General features: G+C 39.3%; 1 protein-coding gene across 1 annotated transcript in view; it reads left to right on the top strand.

Annotated features, from left to right (window-relative positions):
- Nucleotides 1–22,112, top strand: part of htr4 (5-hydroxytryptamine receptor 4) — a 76,479-nt gene that overhangs the window by 35,198 nt on the left and 19,169 nt on the right. Inside the window, exon 5 of the mRNA XM_054597892.1 lies at nucleotides 3,108–3,664. Within this exon, the coding sequence (XP_054453867.1) occupies nucleotides 3,108–3,664 (557 nt within the window). The remainder of the gene's footprint in view (nucleotides 1–3,107; nucleotides 3,665–22,112) is intronic.

Raw genomic sequence — 22,112 nt, 5'->3', positions numbered from 1 at the left:
AGGAAGAGGAGGAGAGAGACAGTAAAACAAGTGTGCAGACAAAGACAACATGAATGTGTAGGAGAGAGAGAGAGAGAGAGAGAGAGAGAGAGAGAGACTCTCCCCAGCCACCATTAACCTTGCTCGCCCCTGTCTGCCTTTATCTCCACGCCAGTGAAAGTTGCTTCCGAGCTGACTGTCACCAGGAGGACTGGCTGACTGGTCTTTGGCAGCATTGGCAGTGACTAACACATCACACACATCACACACATACACAGACACACACACAAAGAAGTTTACAGCACAACAGCGGTCTAAAGTTCTGTTCTCTTTGGGTCCAATTAGAGCTGTTTAATATTCTGAGCAGTCAGTCAGTTTCTGGCACAAACAGCGGCTCCAGAAACTCAACAAAACAACCAGAACTCTGGATCCACTAGAGACCCGCATACAGGTCTCACTGTCTACTTTTACTGGTTTCTGCTGTTTTTTAAGGCCTTCTGGAATACACAGCTCTGGTTGGTCAGGGTTCACAGTCTGTGGTTTCACACCAAATCACAATGGTCATGTCAAAAAGTCTGCTGTTGTCCAGTATGACTTTAAAACTGGGCGCTATGACGACTTATACTTATGACAAAAAAAACGTGTCAACTGTTACAGATTTTCAAGTATAACTTTAAGGCTTGCACTTTACTCAAGTATTTCCATTTTTGCTACTTCATACTTCTACTTCAATACAATTCAGAGGCAAATATTGCACTTTTACTACGTTTTTACTAGCATTATATTGAGTAATGATAATGACCTCTTACCAGCTGTGAGATCAACATTATGAACATATTAATGCATCTATAATTAATAATAATTATGGAACATTATAATAGGGGGGATCCTGCATAATGAGTATTTTTACTTTTTTTTTTAGGAAGTATGTTTTTATGCTAATACTTTTGCACTTTTCAATTCAGGAAAATAGGATGACTAAGTATTTCTACAGTACACTGTAGTATTGTTTCTACTGCTGAAAATGGAAAACACAATAATAGGAAGTACTACCCTGAGCCTTCCTCGTAGCACTTATTTGCATTCGTATTAGTTGTTGCACTTATTGAATTCGTATTCGTTTACTGCACTTATCCTATTCGTAGTAGTTTGTAGCACTTATTATATTCGTATTAGTCTGTTGCAATTAATAATTTGCCTCTGCACTATACTTTTGCTCTGGTTTATGCTTTAAGATGCTTGTTTAAGAAAGGAGATGCACTTATGACTTCTGGTGACTAGTAGTTCTCTTGAATACCTATGTTGAATACACTTCCTGTAAGTCGCTTTGGATAAAAGCGTCTGCTAAATGACTGTAATGTAATATAATGACACCAATGGGTGTTTAGATTGGTTCCCAAGGAAATAAGTCATTCAGCATAAAATAAATTATTAAAAAAATGATTAATCCACTTAAGAAATCAATTCAGACCAAAACGACAGATTAATGTACATTTTTTACTTTTGCCAATCTGCTAATGAAGTGGTATTTCTCTCTTCAAAATCTCCGGTTTAAAGAGAGGACTGCTTTGGATTCACAGGATTTCTGCATCAGTGCGATGAAGAACTGATGAGTCAAAGGCAGACATTGCCAGCCGCTTATCATAATCTATTAATGGCCTCTTAATTTAATTTAGATGTCACAATATAAAATGGCAAACTGTTTAAAGACCTTATTATCAGATCATGATTATCAGCCCTTCTTCTGCTGTAGCTATGGTTACAGTGTTTTATTCAGCCATGGGTGTTTCTTGCAAACTATATAAGGCTGCCAATTTGAAAGCCTGTTTCTTATTGTAATTATTCTAGTGTTCGGCAGAAGCTTTTTCAGTATTTTCAGATAAACACATTAATAAGTTTCTTTGTTTTCAGCAGATTTATGTGCAGATACTCTGTCTTGACCTTTGCAATTAAAAACCAAATGGACATTTTTTAATTCCTCATTCGCTTGATGTGTCTTCACATGCTTGAGCTTCAAGCATGTGAAGATCTATTTGATTTTCCAGAGATGATTCACAAAACGTTTTTTTTTTTCATTTTTTCCATGGCTCAAAAGATTTAAGGGAGAATGAGTGACAAGGACTGCTTCCAATGTGCACTTTGGCAAGACTTAAGTGGAATAAATCCATATTTTACAGAAAGGAAATATGAACACTGAGAGAGATCTCTGTCAACTGTACCTGTGTGAAGCACAGATAAAAACAGATATTTTATTTTCTCCTATTTACACTTTTATGATACTCTTATCATTGTTTACATTCCTGCAGCAGCGGACGTAAACTCAACGGTCACATGAAAACACTTAAACATGTCAGCCCATTCATAAAAATAACCTCAGTTTACACGCAAGGGAACGCTGCTTTCATTCAGAGGTATGGATTGATCTCTGAGTTATTCATCTCGTTGCCCTGAGCCGTAGTTTTTACCCACAGAGGTGAGATGATAGTGGAGGAAAGAGCTGGGATGGGACCTGCTGTGATTAATGGTGACGTGCAGAGCCTCCCTTTCCCTCAGGAGCCGTGATGCCTGCTAGTGGAGACTCTGCTGAAGAGTGATTTTAAGTGGTTTGCTGTGAAGTCTGGAGGTGTTTCACGTCAGGGATGAGCTGTCCTGCAGCTCAGCGCATGTGGAAACGATGTATAATTCACAAAAAAAAAAGTTTTTGTTTTATAGTTTGGCAAATTCGGTTTTCCAATTCAGAAATGTTTGTTTTCTCATTTGTAATGACCATTACAGCCTCACGGGCCTATGTATAATTAAGATTTGTTACATCAAGTGTCAGCAGCAGACATTGGGCTTCATGCAAGAAACATGTTAAAAGTTATAATAAGAACACCAGAATTTTATATTATATAAATTATATTATATTATATTATATTATATTATATTATATTATATTATATTATATTATATTATATTATATTATATTTCCACGATGTCCTTTGTTTCATTTGTTTAATGGTGGTCGGTTTAATCATAGCTTAAAATGCTATGAGCAGAGAAGTTTCATTGATGCTGTATGAACACATCTGAATCTTGACTTGAGTTTCTGGTCTGACTGTCTCCTCTGGTGTGACTTCCTTCACCAGATTGAGCAGAGGCAGTACAGTGAAGGAACCAACTCCACGTCCTGTGTCTTCATGGTGAACAAGCCATACGCCCTCACCTGCTCCGTGGTGGCCTTCTACATCCCTCTGGTCCTCATGGTGCTGGCCTACCAGAGGATCTACATCACGGCCCGAGCACACGCCCTGCAGATCAGCATACTGCAGCGGGCGGGAGGAGCCGGCACGGACTCTGACCAGCAACGCAACCACCGCATGCGAACAGAGACTAAGGCGGCAAAGACTCTGTGCATCATCATGGGGTGTTTCTGCCTCTGCTGGGCGCCGTTCTTCGTCACCAACGTGGTGGACCCCTTTATAGACTACACAGTGCCAGACAAGCTGTGGGTGGCCTGCCTGTGGCTGGGCTACATCAACTCCATGCTGAACCCCATCCTCTACGCCTTCCTCAACAAGTCCTTCCGCCGTGCCTTCCTCATCATCCTGTGCTGCGGGAGGAAGAGGTACCGCAGGCCGTCCATCCTGGGGTCCGGCGCTCCCTGCACAGCCACGCAGATCAACGGCTCCACACATGTGCTCAAGTAAGTCCTCTTAATCATTTCAAGTGTTCCGGTCTGGCTCCATGTTTACCAGGCAGGGAGTTGTTGAAAACTACAGAAGAAGTTATACTCAAGGAAGCAAAGGTATTCTATTAGCTGAGGTTATGTTGCGTTATGTTTCAGAGTAGTTTCTGTTTTTTCCAAACAATTTATGTAGTGAAATCATGTTGTCTTGTGCTGTTGTAATGGTTGCAGTGTGTGTGTCAAAAAGGTCATATTTGTTGTTTTTATGTCACACTATTGGCCTGAAAGTAAAATGTTGTAGGCCTACAACATACAAATAACAAGGTTGTATCAGGGTCATTTTTTCTTATAACAACATAGCTACATTCTTTATTCTTGAAATCTTTTAATTCCTTAAGCTCCAGAAATGGTCTAAACACATTTTGTTTATAGATCCTCACATTTGTATTTCTTGTTTTTGTCACCTTGAACTGTGACTTTCTCTTCAGTTTCTCATATTTTCTATCCATCGATCTTGCAGTAGTAATTTCACAGAATACAGAGGGAGACATTTATCCTCCATCTGCCCTGCGTACAGTAATTACTGCAGACATTTACAGAATAATGTTCAGCGGGGTCAAATGGCAAGTAGCAACAGCGCATTGTGATAAAATGATTTGTTTTCGAGGGTGTTAGAGATGACTTTATCTCTGCAAATACCCTCCCAGTCCTGCCTCATTATTCTCCCGACCTATTACAGTTTCTAAACATAGAAAGTGTTTCACAGAGATAAGAGTCTGACGCAAAACGTGTACTTCGAAGTGGTCAATTGCAAACTTAATCTCTATGTTTTCCCCCCATGTCCCTACGATTGGATAGGACGATCTTATGGATTGTCAGTAATGATGAATGTAGCATCTTATTTTTCATAGAATCCTTGTTATTGCTCAGAAGGTTAAATAGATGATGTCATATCTAGTATAACGCAGTATGTAGTATATCTTGTTTTAGACATATGAAATGTATGAATCATTTATAGCATCATAGGAGTGGGGATAACCCTGAGACCCCACTAGGTTGTCTTCTCCTCCATGTGCCTGCATCTATCAGTCTTTGTCCTCTTTCCACTACAGTGGTGTGTTAATTGCAAAATAAATATTCAGTAATTTACAAACTAGAAAGTGCACTCAGTAGACTGCAGATATGCACCAGGCGTGTCTGCAACGACCACTGCTTGAATGAATACGAGAAAAGATTTTTAGAGTGTGGTTCACTGCAAACCAGGAGATGTCCTTGAGCATGCAGGCATAAATGTGCACCCAAAATATTATGCAGTTTGGTTCAACAGTATGCAATATTGGCTGTGGACAGACACAGAGATGCACGCACGAACTCACTCACTCACACACAGACACACACACACACACACACACACATGACCGATCTCATTATGTCCTGAGGTAGATAATATTTATAATAATAAATCAGAGTAGAGATTTAACAGTATGTAAATAGTTGACATACTATATTCAATTCTTAGATAGTTCATTCGCTTTAGCATTTGCCTTTTGAGTCAGAATACATTGACTCAATGTGAATGTAAAACAGAGCTTGAACCAATTTGCTAATTGGCTAAAGCACATAAACATGTGGTAGAGGTTGACTGAGTACAAAATGCCACAAGTGTTTCTTTCCATTTATTTAGAATAGGCACTTTAAGAAGCTTTTTAATCCTTTTTTTTTCTACCAAAGAAAACAGTCTGCCCTGACTTTCGAGAGAACCCCTCTTTTTTTCCTTTATTCTCCTGCTCACATTAGACCCAAGTAGTGCTTCATCTTTCTACAGAGTAGTAACCAAGAACAAGTTTGTGATATTCTGACTGCAAAAACACCACATCTCCTGTAGTGTGAGTATATCTCACAATAGAGACAGACTTCTATTGCTGAAGACGGTTGAAGTGTTTGGACATTCTTCTTGATCTTTTGACCAAAAGTTTCATCTTTGTCCATCGTTGTAGATTTATATAAATTGTGGAAGTAGTCTAAGTAACGTTTATGAAAAGGAATATTTCAGCACATTAAGTCCCCTCTGCTTCCTCTGACCTGAAGGCTTTATGTCTCTGACATTATAAGGAGGATTTTTAACATAACTGCAATGAAACAAAAGGTTTCATTTAAACGTATTATGTAACTTTTTACACCAAAACCACACAGTTTAAACTTTTTTCTCTATATGACACAGTCATTAAGGTTAGCAGCCTTTTCAGTGGGAATCAATCACTTTCTGTAACCTTATCAAGTCGCAGTAACACTTTTCTGCAAAGGTCCTTTTTCTTACTTTACCATCCAGAACACTTGATGAAGGTCAGAGATGACTTAACTTCAGTTTACAATGAGCTCCTCAAAGAAAAGAACAATGTGTTGGAGACTTGAGACACCGGCAATGACAATTCACACACCTGCAAACTAGGTTTTCTCCTCACGCGGAGACATCACTGGAACAGGACTGGAATGAATTAACACCTTTTCTTTTATTATAATGTGGATGAAGCCATGGTAAAGTAACTGGATATAACTAGATCTGTATTTCTAAAGAAAATGATCTTGCATAAATGTTCTGAAATAGAAAGACTGTGTAAAAGTATATCTAAAATACTTGAAACAATACTTTATCAAGTAGTATTTATTGCATAAACATGATCATCTTGCACGCTGATGCTGCAGATCGTTTGAGACTCGTGTTTGAGCTCTAGAAACTATTTGTTTTGAGTGATTTGACGCAAACAGGGCCATTTCTACTGAAATAGCTCTTATTATATCGAGGTGGAATATGTACTTTTTTTATTTAAAATGGTGTTGACATCCTGAGACATCGTGGCGCTGAGACTCATTGTATTAAATCAATGAGTGTGTTTATAACAACCAGAAGCCCTGACCAATTACTCTCCGCTCTGCCGACAGTAAACGCAACATTTTCAATCCCACTCTGACATTTCTGGACAACCTCCAGAGAGTTGTTACTGAGGATTGAAAGGAAGCTATTAATGTGAGCCTGTCCATATGGAAGTCATCTGTACACTCATTATTATACTGAGAAGTGAGTACTACCGAAATAAAATTACATTTATCCACACAGGAATAGTAATACCAGGAGACCACCAGGGATTTGTGATGTTTTCAAAGGTTGTCTGTGTTCTTAATCCTTAATTCTGCTTCAAATTAGGAATTGGGTTTAACCAAAAACAGATGTGATCTAATATTAGACCTGTGTCAGTGGCATTTCAACAATATCGCAGCAACATTCCCTGTGTTTTTCATGCTTATTTCCATCCTCTTCCAGGATGAGATTAGATTAAATGATAAATAAAAAAATGAACCATACTGTTGTATGTGTAGAGTTTATGGTCTCAATCTCTAGTTTCAAGTCTTCTTCAATACAGCATGATGTTCATTTAGTAAATGATGCTCCATTTAGAGTCAAACAGACCATAAAGCAGGGGATGCGCTAGGGCGGGGCTACCTTGTGATTGACAGGTTGTTACCATGGCATTGTCCGTTCTTGGAGTTGTCTGGATTTACATCTTACAACTTGTGTTGTGTTTTATGTTTTCACCTTATGAAAGTATATTGTAACATTTTGGTCGTATAAAAATGTCTCCTTCAGAGTTCGTTCGTCCACCCTTTTTGTGTCAATTCTGGTTGCAAGAAATCAAGATGCCGATGGTCAGAAAACCAAGAAAGTGACGGCTAAAATGCTAACAGTTGGTCCACAAACCAACGGGTGACGTAACAGTGAAAACTTCCACTTCTTATATACAGTTTATAATTAAAACCCAATATGTAGAAAGGTATTAAAGTCTCAACCCTTCCCTTTCCCACAAACACAGTCGGTTCAGATTCGAAATAGATTTCAGCAAAATTTCATTGATTGGACTGCAGGACTGCAGTGTCAACGAAGCTCGTCTCAGGAGAAATGTTGGACACTCATGGCGTTCAATATCCCCCACTGACAGTTTATGAGTTTTCAACAAATGTAATAACACGCTTTACATAAGGAAAGTCATTAGAAGTTGGGTTTGCTTTCCGGTGACATTTCTGTATATAACTTCTGAAAAATATCTACGAGGAATATTTGACTTTAATGTTGTGCTTTATATCAGTTATTCACTACACACTTACCTGCACACCTGCTGATTATATCGCTCATTATATCTCCTTGTGTGCTGTTGATAGGAACTCCACAGTGCTCCGTTATATATATGTTGCATATAAAAAGCATGTGGAAAACGCCAGATGTGCCGCTTTCATCCTTTTATCGACCAACCAAAACCTACAAGCCACATTGAATATGATGATAAAGTTGTTGCAATTTAGCAGTAAGCCCTACTGACTAAAGTAAACAAAATAAAACAAAGATAAATGGATTTCCAGCAACGTTAATCCCTCAAAGTAGCTTTACTGCTCGATATGCCTGTTTCAGTTTGGCTGACTTTACAGCCGGATGTTGTGAAGTCCTTAGACGGAATGTTTAAGTTGTATTCATTTACATAGCACTTTAAAAGCAAAGACGTTTTGCACCAAAGTATTTCACAAAGATGTATACAAGCTTGCTCGTACAAACAGTTGAAACTAATTCTGTGCATGGAAAAAGATAAAACAAGATAAAAATAGAAACAAGTTTGGACACAAATTATACCCAAAGAATTGGATAAACAGATTAAACACAATCAAAAGACAAAGAACAAAATCAGGTCTTAAGGTGGATATAAAAAGCATTGTCGGACTCCATGAACAGGTTCATGAATTCAAGGCTTTTGAAGGAATGTTCTAACAAACACAAACTTGCTCATAGCTGCACAAACAAATATGATTCAACAGCACAAGGCAGACAGATAAAAGTGACAATTAAAGTGATATATTCTCACTGTCTACATGTGATCCATGAGTTATGAGTCCTCTCTGCTTCCCTTTGGCCCTCATGTCTCACTGATGGTAAAAGCACGTCTCTGGCTTCAAAGAGAAATATCTCCAGTGGACCCTGGAACAAAAATAATGATCAGTGGGAGGCTGATAGGATTCTTAATCAATACCAATAGTCTCGTGATTAACTGGACAGCTTGCAATTTTCCATCCTGCAGGGTCAGGAAGATCACTGCTCATGAAATGTTCTATGGTGTTGTTGTTCCAGTTGGTTGAGGTCCATAAAGGTTATTGATAACATGAACAAAAGTCTTAGAAAAAGGATTTAATGGATGGATATAACTTTACTGCAGGAAAACTCAACCCACCTCTTACCTTATTTCCTCTACAGAAAGTTCTGAAGACTCGATCACAGAGTAACAAAAATGTTAAACAAGAAACCCAATACTTCTCCAACATAACTTGAGTTATGCACCAAACACTGGGTTTGATAAATAATTGATCAATGAGTTATGTGTCTCCTCAAAATTATTTGTAATATACAACTGAATATAAGATAAGATAAGATAAGATAAGATAAGATAAGATAATCCTTTATTAGTCCCGCAGAAGTGGACGTAGTCATCTTGATGTCACCCATTGGTTTGTGGACTGCCGTTATGAAGCCTAAAGTTCTGCATTTTGTCGATCAACATCTTGGATTTTGGCCGTCGCCATCTTGCTTTTTTGCAACCAGTAATTGCTTCTTACCATATTTGAAATGTGGAGGAATGACGTAGAAATGCCTTATACGTCTCTGGTAGTGACCTGTCAATCACAAGGTAGCCCCGCCCTAAAGCATACCCTGCTTTATGGTCTATTTGACTCTAAATGGAGCATCATTTACTAAATGCTCACATTAGCCCCCTGAGTCGCCCCCTGATGGACAGTAGAGAGAATGCAGCTTTGAGACATGAAGCATTGGCTTCACCTTTAAGAACCAGAGGTAGACCGCTCTACCTCATGTTGCCACAGCCGCCCCCATTGAAGCATTGGCTTCACTTTTAAGAACCAGAGGTAGCCGCCAAGTTGTTTTTTCTTATAACTGGAAGTGTTAATTCAAAGTGACATTTATTTAAATGCTGGAATGACTTCAAAAGCACAAAGTATCAAAATCAGGAAATTAGTTTTGTATCATCCAAATACTCATAAAGGATAACCCATCATCGCAGAAGACCTGAAGACAATAGATATAAAGTCCTGCTCTCTGCTGGTCTGGGTTCATTTAAAAATATTTTTTAACATTTCCTCCTTTTAACTGGTAGACTTTGACAGTTGAAACAGGGATAAGTGAGGTAATCAGATTGTGGGAATCAGCTGTCAGTTTGTTGTACTTGTTGTCTCCATTAACGGCTGTGGAGTTTCCATGCTGTAGAGGTCACATGTCAATCAAAACAATGTGGGCGGGACTACAGCATCTTCAATTTTATTCCTTTCTTTGGTTCTTGAACCATTATGTAACCCCTTAGCACAGGTTGCACACATCCATGTTTCATTGTTACATTGGAATGACATTAAGAGATAATGATATTCATTACTTCACAATATGAAAGCAAACTTCGGAGAAAGCCACAAAGTAAACAATCCCCTCATATTAATCTTGCAGCCCCTTGGGGTTTACAGGACAGCGATAAACGGAAACAGAATACATGAATATGTAAACAATGAAAATGCAATCACCCAAAACACTCACAGTAAAAGGCCAAAGAGAAACAGTGTGTTTTAAGATGTTTCATTGATGAATTGTGATGATCTAAGAGATAGCGAGCTCCATTAGAGACTGTAATAGAACATGTGCTGCAGATTTTGGACCAGATAAAGGCCGAAAAGAGAAATTTGTGAAGCAAAAAAAGGTCCATACTTCTATATCCCAGGTGGTTAATTAGACTCTCCTAATACAAGATCATACAAACAGCTGCAGTCTGAGATTAACACGTCTGAGGAACATGAAGACATTGAGGTGGTCGATGCAGACACAGATCAGCAGGATTAATGTGTCTCTGGTGAGGAGAATGCTTTGATCCCGACACCGATCACTGAATTGATCCTTGGCACTAACAGCGATGGGGATTCCCCCCCGCCCAGAGGTCCTAATCGATGTTGTCTGTGGTTTATTTAATCAGGAGATGCCAGTTTAACAGTTACATATTCCACTCTACTCTTTCTTGTATATTTGTGTATTACAACCCAAGTATGGTTATAGGACATTATTCTTTTTGTGGTTTTCTTGGGTCTTATCCTTTCTTTTATGGCGCAGAGTTTACATTTTTTATGAATGTGACCAAAAACTCTCTCTAAACCTTATGACCTAACCATTTCTAGAACTTGGGTATTAGTTCTGTCCCCATCATGTATACTAGTTACAACTACATTTTACTCACAAGTTAATTGCTGAGCAGGAATTTCATATAATTGTAGAAGATACAGAATGCAAATGAGTTGTTTTTTGCTCTGCACAAGCCAATGGCGTTCATCTTTGCAGGCATAAAATTGCTCCAAGCCAATGGCGTTCATCAGTTGGTAATAATCATCTGATGATTGAGATATGAGGATGTAAACTGTTCCCCTCCCTTTGTCCAGCTCACAAGCAATAATGTACGCATCAGCAGTCTTCTTGAAAGGACAAAACGTGTTCAGAAATGTTTATAATTTGTTTGGGTAATTTATCCAGTTAATCATGTATTAATTTTGATGAGTCATTGGAGCTCACTGTCTCTCTTTGCATGAGAGCACAAATGATAACGATGGATGATTTATTTGTATTATGGATGAAGTGCTTTTAGCCGTGCTGTTCACTAACAATGCACAGTCAGCGGAAAGATGGCATCCTGATTTCCCAATTGTTTGGAAAGTGACACTAAACTGCTTGCTCGTTAATTGAGCGCTGCGGCAGCATGAGATTGCATGTCTTATCATAGAGTCACAGTCATGGTGAATTTGATTAATTAAAAACCACCGCACTCCAATGTTAAGTGCTTACGAATGAGCTGTGTTATTAAAAAGCCATCAGGCTAATTAACATATCAGAATAATAAGGTAGCTGTATAATAATACAACTACAACTGCCACGCCCGCGGGGATAAATGTACAGGACCTTATGTGTTGCTGGATGTTTCCATTCATCCGTCTTCTACATTATTACACATTTATTCGTATTTCTGTGACATGATGGAGAATATCCCAGCATGCATTAGGGGTGAAATGCAGGCTGGCAAAAACCTTCAAATGTAAAACATTTTTCTTGTTGTAAATACTTCATTTTACTTCACCCCCCCTCCACAGTTGAGTTTGAGTCAAGGACCCACACCTCTTCACTCAAACCTTTCAGGCAACAGATACACTCTCACTTTGCAGTTGGAGTGTTCACTTACACTTCAAGTCCTTTGGCGATACACATAAACAGAAGGTTGATGCTCAATAAAAAAGGTGCTGAATAAATATATTTATCTACATTTTGCCACTAGGTTGAAGTAGAATGTGCTGATCTCTGACTCTGTCCAGAAACCAGTGATAAATGACTCTCCCTTCACATCTGCCCTGCTGTGGTGGCTGTAGCTCAGATGGAGAGTGGATCTGTCCATTATGAACTATAAGAATAAATAAAGCAAAGACAAATTACATTTTCAATCTTCTTCTTGGCTTGTTGTTTGATGGTTCACCGAACAAAGTCCGACCTTTGAGACAGATCCCCCCCACTGTTTAATGTCTTTCACAAAAATCAGTTTTCAAAAGGTAATTGATCAACAACAGGAAGTGATGTCGCCTATAAATAGAGCAGCGGAGGTGGAGGTGCAGAAAGCAGAAAAAGGAGTGCTTCGATTTCACTCATCTATTCAGTCTTTAACAGGCGGCCCTGCATCTCCCCGGGGGGGGGGGGGGGGGGGGTTTATGGGCACGACCCTGTTTAACGTAACCTTTATCCCACGGTCCATTACAGCGAGGCCTTTCAGCCCGACGGCGGCGGTGGCGGTGGCTGTGGAGGGGGTTCGGTGTTGACGCGGTTAATGGCTTTCAAAATGCCAGGGTTATATCAGCTCCGCCTTCGACTGGCACGGTACAGGAGAAGCTCAGGAGCGAGACCCAAGGTGGGATTAAAAGCATGTCTGAGTCACACACACCGTGATGAACTACGGCTCATATTTCTCCTCATCCGTCTTCTACAAGCGAGACGGGTTCGCTCTCTCACTGCGAGGGGTCAGGTCTGTGTGCGGCACAAAGAACATACACCGCTACATTTTGTCACTTAATCCACCCAACATGAAACGGTCCAGTTACAGAACAATTACGCAGCTCGCTCAGTTTACACAGGTTGGAGTTTGTTCCTGTTTGACCCTCGGTGACCTCCGCTTCTCAGCTTAGTGTGTGATGACGCTCCCTGAGGGTAAAGGCTGTCAATCACTTGCATCGCCGACACTTTCACCGACAAATGTTGGCGATGAAGCTTATTGTTGCAGCTCTTTCTACGGCTTTGAGTGTGATTGAAACAACTGGAGAGTAAAAATAAAAAAAACAGAAGCCACAAATGTATTGTAATAATATTTGATAGCACAACAAAGAAAGTAATTATAGGGCTCTGCAGATGAGAGATGTAACAATACTGAACAACATCTTGTCACCACAGCTCATTCTGAGACATCCCAACCACAATATAAAATAAAACAATAAAAGATAATCTAGAAAGTCTCATTTCATGTGTGAATAGATTTTGGCTCTTAAGTGTTTATTAAGTTGTGGATATTCCATTTAATAAAATGAAGAAAATATAGTTTTAGGCAATATAGTTTGAATGAACAAATAACTAAAGAAACAATCTCTTCTGCTCTTTTCTACATAAGCCAGAGAATTAATAAGAAGTCCTTTTCCTCCAGTACACTCTCTACAAATCACCTCGGTGGTGATTTGTAGAGAGTGTACTGGAGGAGACATAAATGACACTGTGAATCGTCCGGACCACCTGTGGATGTGTCTGTACGCAGCAGAATATCCAGCTGTGGGCGTGTGAAAGAGAAACGTCTGCAAACGATACGCTTACTTCGTTTTGCTCAAGGGCAACTTGGTAACGAGCACATTACTCATTCCACAGCCGGTGATTCAAATTGACAACCAGCTATGCAACTTTTACGGAGCTTTATCTCCACACTGAATCTTCCTGGTTTCTTCCTGGTCGATATTCACATGAAGAGTTTTTTTTTAACTATTAGATTCAAGTATTTCCCTTCAGACGGTTTCATTTCTGGAGCATAAGTACAACCTGTGAGGGAGAGAGAGAGCTCTCTAAAGGTTCTCATTGCAGGAAAAAGTATTTTAATGAACGATGATATGATGATAATGTAGCAGAATACAGGGAAACAGGGTCTCAAATTTAAAACTTTTTCGGATTTAAAACAATATTGGCGTGGCATTGTAAACCCTAAATATTGAGGACTTTAAATGAGGAGGAGGAAACTTTTTTTCATGATATAAAAAAAAAAACAAGATCAGAATTTATAAACAAAAAATAAATATAAAAGAATGAGGATATTTTCAATTTGATTAGTGGCTCCACAGTGTACAGCTTCTCTGGTATGATGCCTTACATAACAATACACCCACAGTGATTGAGGACTACTGTTGAACACATTATTTTGAGTAACCATAGCAACAAAACAAATCTACAAACAACACCATGCAGAAAAACTTAACAAAATGAAAAATAACTACAAAATACACAAACAAACCCACTCATTGTATTTACTCATTCCTCATTCATTTATTTAAACCAGGATGGACACACACTGACATTCATTCATTCATTCATTCATTCATTCATTCATTCATTCATTCATTCATTCATTCATTCATTTCCTATTTTTAAGAATACATCCACATGACTTGATCTGTATGTGAAAAAGCTTGATGCACAATTAATTAGACTCTTTTGTTGGACTTTTTAGGCTGGAGATAATCATAAAGTAGGATATATGAAATTCCATCTGTGATTACATACATTATAGTACGAATACCACCTAACCTACTTACAATCCTACATTTGATGCAAACATGAGGATACATGTGAATATTCATAGACACAAACACAAAACAAATGTACACAAATAAACTGCAAATAACTCAAATACAAGAGAACAAATAATTGTGAGAATTTCACATTAAAATAATCTGTAACGATACTTTTGTACACTGAAAAATACAAGACAATTAAAGATACAACATCATATCTATGTTCTACCCAACCACAATCATTTCCTTAACCTAGCTGAGCTAACAGTGAAGTTTATACAGTGAAAATGAAACATGCATAACTGATCCTAGAGGGGTTCGAAGTTTGAAGCAAAGGGCCAATGACCAAGCTGCATTATTTGACGCGTTGGGAGCGAGGAGGTTTTTGTTAATGGAGGTAAACGTTCTGTAAGTCAGACTGTTTCCTCCAAGAACAAAGTCATCAAAGTGTGAAGAGCTGTTTGGATGATATACAGGTTGAATGTGATGTACGAGCCAGTTAACAGTGGCCCAGTAAAGCATGACACATAATACCTTTATCCTCCAAGGCATATTAACACAGTCCATTATACACACACACACACACACACACACACACACACACACACACACACACACACACACACACACACACACACACACACACACACACACACACACACACACACACACTGAGTGTTTACAGTCTCATTGGAGTCATATATCAGAAGTCTGTCGGTGCTGAGAGAACAAACTGTGATCAACAAGCAATTATTCACTGAGGAGGAGAGGAGAGTGTGAGAGAAGAAGGAGAGAAAGAAGAAAAAGGGGAAGAGTAGAGAGGAAGGAGTCGAAGATGTGCAAAGAAAAAGTGTAAAAGAGGAGAGGAAAGATGAGCAAGAAAATCAAGAAGAAGGAAGATGAGATGTAGAAGGAAGGGGAAGAGGAGAGACAAAGGAGAGGAAGAACAGAAGGATAGGAAAGAAAGAAGGAGATGAAAGGCAAGTAAAAAGGAGAGGTGAGAAAGAAAGAAGAGGATAAAGAGGGAAATAAGGGGAGAGGAAAGACAGAAGAGCAGGAAAGGAAGAAGGAGGTAAGAGAGGAAAGGAAGAAAGAAATAAGAGGAGAGTAATGGAAATATATATAAATAAGAGAAAATGACTGTAAAACAACAACAGTGAGTGGGAGAGGAAGAAGGAGAAGGAGAGGAAGAGGAGGCAAAAAGAATATAAGTGGATAGGTGAAGACGGGTAAAGAGGGGAAACAAAGGGAAAGAAGGGGTGAGGAGATATTAGAGGGAAGGGAAGGAGAGGGGGGAGAAGAACAAAGAAGAAGGAGTGAATAAAAACAGGAGAGGAAATGAGATGGATAGGAGTACGAGAACGAGGTACAAAGGAAAGCAGCGTTTGTCAAAGACGATATTTATTCTGGATCCTTTAAATGACAGTCGACACAATTCACGTTGGAATGTTTTCAAAGCGTGGACATAATTGGACACCTCCATCATCTGTGACACGCTGCTGCAGCAGACAGTGTGCAGCGAGGCACCACCCGCAGAGCTGCTGCCGTCATGAATGTTGTTGTTCTTTCAGCCGACCTGTAATAAAACACTCAGCTGGTTAAACACACACGGGAGTAATCGACTTTACAATGCAGACGTGCTGGATGTCTTTCTCTCTACGCTTTTAAAGACGCTCCTCTGATTCTCTCCGTGTTTCTTAGACTTTCCTTCCCTGACAAACACACACCCGAAACATTGAAGCGCTCTGTACTTCAATTAAAAGTTAATTGTCTTCTCAGACGGAATCAATTTGGCACTTTAAGCATCTCATCAACCAGATGGAAAATTAGCTCATTTCATTTAATCTTCTCATCTCATTAGGAGAGAGAGAGAGAGAGAGAGAGAGAGAGAGAGAGAGAGAGAGAGAGAGAGAGAGAGAGAGAGATTACTTTCATGTGAAAAATGGTTTGGATAGATTCAGATGAGTGAGTTTCACATCAGAGCTTCTTCAATCAAAGCATCAAAAGTTTCCTAAATGAAGACATGATGATGTTTATTTATCAGCGACGAGAAATTGTGTGTGGAGGAGAAAAGGCTGAAGTGTACTGAAACATATGATTAGAATATTTATGGGCATATAGGTAGATTTCTACTTATGCTTTTTACTTGGCCAGTACAAAGGATTGTACTGGCCAAACTTTTTGTACCATCTTTTGAGGTGTCATCCAAATCAGGATTGAGGTTGATCAACAAAAATGTCTGGTGCAGAATCCAAATGATTCATACCAGCCAGTTATTATTCCGGCGTCAAACACTGAGTTATACTTTAGCCATGTTTGTGACGGGTTGGCCGTACATATATTGTGTTGTTTATGTTGTATTTGATTTACGTACTTATTTTTAGCCCAACCATAATGTTTTTTCCTAAACCTAACTCAGTACTAAGCAAGTGTTTTTGTTTGAAATGACCACATTTTTAAGTGTCACTGGTTCATTAGAAAATAGACAACAAGGGGTCTGACAGAGTGTCAGTATGTGACGAGTTGGGATGAGAACGTGTTGGTAGATGTTGCGTCATATAGCTGGGTGATAAAACACTCGTCAAAACGTACCTTGTACATGCAAGTGATTTGTTTTTGCATTTTGAGATCATCCAGGAGGCTTGGTGGAGATGATTTTCAGTATTGTAACCGTGGTTGTTGGTGCTTAGTTATACTACTAAAACAGAAGGTGATTTGTTCATTTCAGACCTTCTTTGTTTCGTTCTCATGAACTCTTATGTTTCTGTATTTCAGCTAGTTATGGTTTGGAGAATATATTTTAGATCCAAGAAAAAACTGCCAGAAACTACAGTTATAAATCTGCCTTCTACTTCAGCACCACGGACAGCACCGTCTACATATGCAGAGCACATTTGTCAGGCTGACAGGCTGCATTTATTCCAACTTACTGATATTTCAGAGCCGTGGGGGCAGAGACTGCAACTGGCATGAACATCAGTCTCATGTACAGCCTCAAAACTTTACAGGGACGATGGTTGAAATCTGCTCTCCTGACGGGAAATATACATGTGGGCTTCTTCTATAAAGATTGGGCTGGTTTGAGGCTCTGCTCTCACATTGGAGCTCCATGTTGAAGATGATGAATCAAACAAAATGCAAAATCCAAATCCAAAGGCTGGTTGAAGTTAGTTCAACATGTACTTGCATTTAATACAATCTTTTAGAAGGCATGACAATCAATCACAACAAAAAAGTGGAAATATAGGCTCAAAGATTAGTGCCAGCAGGTTTTACTTATTAAACTTTGAAAAGGGAATTTGATACATCAATGCTTTGTCTATTTGTCTATTAATGACTGCAAATTGAATGTAGTTTTGTGGAATCTAATGTACTTACTAGTTAGTTTAACTGCCTATTGTTGTTAAATAGATTTTTCTTCCCCTGGAATCAAACTTCGGGCTTCGTTTCTGCTGCTGCCATTTTGTAACAAAGTCCATGGTTTATTCAGGTTGAAATCACTCATCAGAGAGGCAAAGAGATTCTTTTGTTACACCCACGGGAGCAGGAAATAGACCAGAATGCAATACAGCCGCAAGACACTGAGTTTTGAGTAAAAAACGGCATGTTTGGCGTGGTGGGAAATCACTAACTGAAGATGCAGTAGATGAGGCAGGTTGATTGGAAATGTTTCCACCAAAAAGTAAATCAAACGCTCCACGGAAAATAAAAAGATAACCTCAGGAAATGTGTTGGCTGATGTTCTCTCTCTGGAAGTTTCAGGTCCTCAGACAGTCTGAAGGGTTTCAGGGGCGTAAAAAAAAAATGTTTACACATTCAGCGGGTCGGGTTTCAGATGGAGGAACAAACAGCAGCCTCTCTTCATTATTCACTGAGTTCTCTCCAGCTGTGAATATTACCTTTTGGCTGAAAATATACGGCTGCTGCTCAGCCTCCCGCTGCTTTCTGTTTGTTCTGTGTGCAAGAGGCTGGAGGGGAGTCGGAGCGAAGGGTCAACACTCGCTGACAGGAATACATGCAGATATAAATGTAGCTAATTATAGACACAAGTGATCATTGTGCCTTTTAAAGTGCTATACAAGCTGTCAATTATTTCTTTAATGATGAACCACAAGAGTATTAAACAGGATATAGTTAAAATCAAGCATATTTTATCTGCTCTTTTTACAGTTCGATAGAGAAAAATAACAATTTTATTAAAACGGTTGGTATTCATGCAGACAAATGTAAGCTGCCATGAGTTTTTTATGCCACTAATTCTTTATTATACAACAGTAAAGGAGTTTTGAACCTCTGCGCTGAAAGTTGGAGGCTTCAGGCTAACCAAACCATGCAGGCAATGAAACTACTTTCCTTTATTTAACAGTGTTTTGAATATTAGTTGGCGGCTAACCTCTGTGAGTCTTTAACATCAAAGTCACTTGTTTTTCTCCTTCATTTCTTCTCTCTCTCTTTCTGTCTCTTTAACTCTCTCTCTTCTTGTTTCGTCCCAATACCATTGTCTTTTTCTTTCCCACATTCCCTTTTTCTCTCCTCATCTAGATCTCTTCTCCTGAATGCTTTTGCCTCCATCACTGAATCCCATTTCCACCAGTGTTCAGTGTGTGTGTGTGTGGCATCTGTTTGTTGATCTGAAGCAATACACACACACACTGTTTGTTAGCTTTATGTGTATGTGTGTTTGTGTGTCTGTGTGTTTGTTTGTTAACTTTATGTGCATGTGTGTATTCATATGCACGAGACAAAAACGAGACAGAGATAACAGGTGTGTGTTTGTCTGAGAGGAAGAGAAAAGATGGAATGTGTGTATGTATTTGCATTTTCATTCCAATGTCTATATTTCTTCCTGCATCAGTGTGTATGTCTACAGTTCCGTGTGTGTGTGTGTGTGTGTGTGTGTGTGTGTGTGTGTGTGTGTGTGTGTGTGTGTGTGTGTGTGTGTGTGTGTGTGTGTGTGTGTGTGTGTGTGTGTGTGTGTGTGTGTGTCTGGACTGCATTGTCTTGCGGATATAAACAGAATCAAACATCCTAACAGGAAGCCTTGCTCTCAGGCTGCCGGGTTAAACGCTGCTCTGATGCTGTCATCTGCATTCAAACACAAGCTCACGACAAACAACTGCAGCTAACGCTCCACACATGCTCTCTCTCTGGCTCTGCTTCCACAGTTTGTTATTCTGAGCTTAGTGGAGACTTATTTATAAAATATAGGTTTTATAGTGATCAAAATAAAGATATCTACTTACGAAAACCTAAAATAAACACAATAGAGACCCAAAGGATCTAATTCCAAAACAAAAATGTAGAGAATTCCAGAGTGAAATTGATCTGTAAATGATTGTGAATTGACATTCATTTCTTATATGGAGTCAGAAGCATTATATGACCAGAAGCAGTTGGCTTACTCCGGTTCTGAAAAGTGCATTAAACCTGCATTCTCTCTCCTGTCCACCAGGGGGCGACTCCTCTGGTTGTATAGAAGTCTATGAGAAAATGACTCTACTTCTCTCTTGATTTATTCCCTCAGTAAACATTGTAAACATGAGTTTATGGTCTCAATCTCTAGTTTCAAGTCTTCTTCAATACAGCATGATGTTCATTTAGTAAATGATGCTACGTCCACTTCTTATATACAGTCAATGCTTTAGTGTTGTGAGAGGCAGGAGACGGCCTGTCCCTTTAAGTCCATACGTCTGAACATCAGGAATACATTGCATTAAAGAGAATCTGTCCATGTTTCAGCCCATACATGACAACAGTTTAATCAAATTTTGTTTAAAGTTGTTGCTCCCAGTTTGTTTGTATTTTAATGCACATACTGTACACACACTCACACACACACACACACACACACACACACTCACACACACACACACACACACACACACACACACACACACACACACACACACACACACACACACACACACACACACACAGTCCTGCCTGATGTCTGATGGGTCGTCTGGGTGTAAACTAACCTTGTTTTTCCCTTTCTCTCTCCTTCATGTCACTCCCTTTTGGCTCCTCCCACTTCTTGACCCTTTTTACTTCCTTTCATTATTTCTTTCCTTCCTCCTCTCATTTATCCACCAAACGTTATTATTTTCTTCCTTCTATGGTATGCTTCTTCCATTCCTTTTGTTCCAACCCTTCCTCTTTGTTTCCATTGTTTCATCTTTTCCCTTTCTTTTCATTTCCTGTTTCATATCTTTCCTTCTTCGTCTCATTTGTATTCTCTCTTCTTCCATTCATCCCTTTATTAATTGCATGGTTATCCACTTCCCCACTTTTTTCTTTACCCCATTTCTTTTTACCCCATTTTCTTCGTTCCTGTTCACATTATTTCATCCATCTTTCTCTCTTTTCTTTCCTTCCTTTTCCCACTTTTGTTGCCTTACATTTTCTTACGTTTCTTTCTCCTTTTTCATTCCTTTCCTTTACCATTATGATTTATTTACTGTCACTGGCTAAACCTGCCACATTTCCTCCTAACATTCCTTCATATCCTTAACTATTTTTCCTCCTTCTCATTTCCTCTGCCCTCTTTTTCATCTCCTGCTCGCCTAATTTCTTTTATGTTCTTTCTATCCATTATCCAATCTGTACATCCTTTACCGTTTCTTCCTTTTTTTGTTCTTCCTCCCTCTACCTTTCTGTTTCTTCCTCCTCCTCTTCCTCACCTCCTCCTCCTCTTCCACCCCCACCTCCTGTCTCTCCAGCGGCTGCTCCTCTGCCTCCAAGCTGCTGCTCTGGTTCTGCAACACCAGGCCAGTGCCTGTCTAGCTGCTGTGTGTGTAGGGCGTCTCAAGGCTCTATCAAGTGAGTCTGCAGCCTCACACACACACACACACACACACACACACACACAGAAAAACACACACACTCACACAACAAAATATGTTTCATGTGCATAGATATAGTAAAATGACTTGACACAGTGAATAAAACAAAAGACAATCTTGATCTCATCCATCTTCCAACATCCAAATATGCTTTCAGCTGTCAATGGGTGCATAGATATAGTAAAATAGAGACAGCCTTGATGATTGGGAGGAAGCCGGAGAACCTGGAGAAAATGCAGTCCACACAGATTAATGAACAAAAGCTACACCACTACACCACCGTGCAGCCCATCTTGATCTTTTACATTCATAATTTCTACGTGGTTTCTGTAAGAAGCAAGTGTTTAAAAAATGCCTTTTTTTAAAGCCAATGTTGTGCGATTGCAGCATCTTTTTCGATTTGTTCCGATGGTTTGTGAAAAATCAGGAAAACATCTTTAACAGGGGAATAAAAATGAAAAACCACAACCTAATGAAGAGCAACTGAGGAGGGATCTCTCCCAATGTCCGTTTTCCTGATCTGTTGAGTGACTCAGTAGGAGGGATGGTGTGAATGCTCAGCTATATACAGTATATGGGTACGTGAGCAGGTAGTGTTTTTCTGCTCTCTAGGTTATTTGGTTTGGTTGGTTTATCTTTGTTTTCTTACACCTCTACATGTTCATGATTGATGAACTGAATGCATACGT

The sequence above is a fragment of the Anoplopoma fimbria genome, chromosome 4, assembly GCF_027596085.1.
Source record: "Anoplopoma fimbria isolate UVic2021 breed Golden Eagle Sablefish chromosome 4, Afim_UVic_2022, whole genome shotgun sequence".
Lineage (NCBI taxonomy): Eukaryota > Metazoa > Chordata > Actinopteri > Perciformes > Anoplopomatidae > Anoplopoma > Anoplopoma fimbria.
The sequence above is the reverse complement of the archived record's forward strand: the minus strand, read 5'-3'. Positions and strand labels throughout refer to the sequence as shown.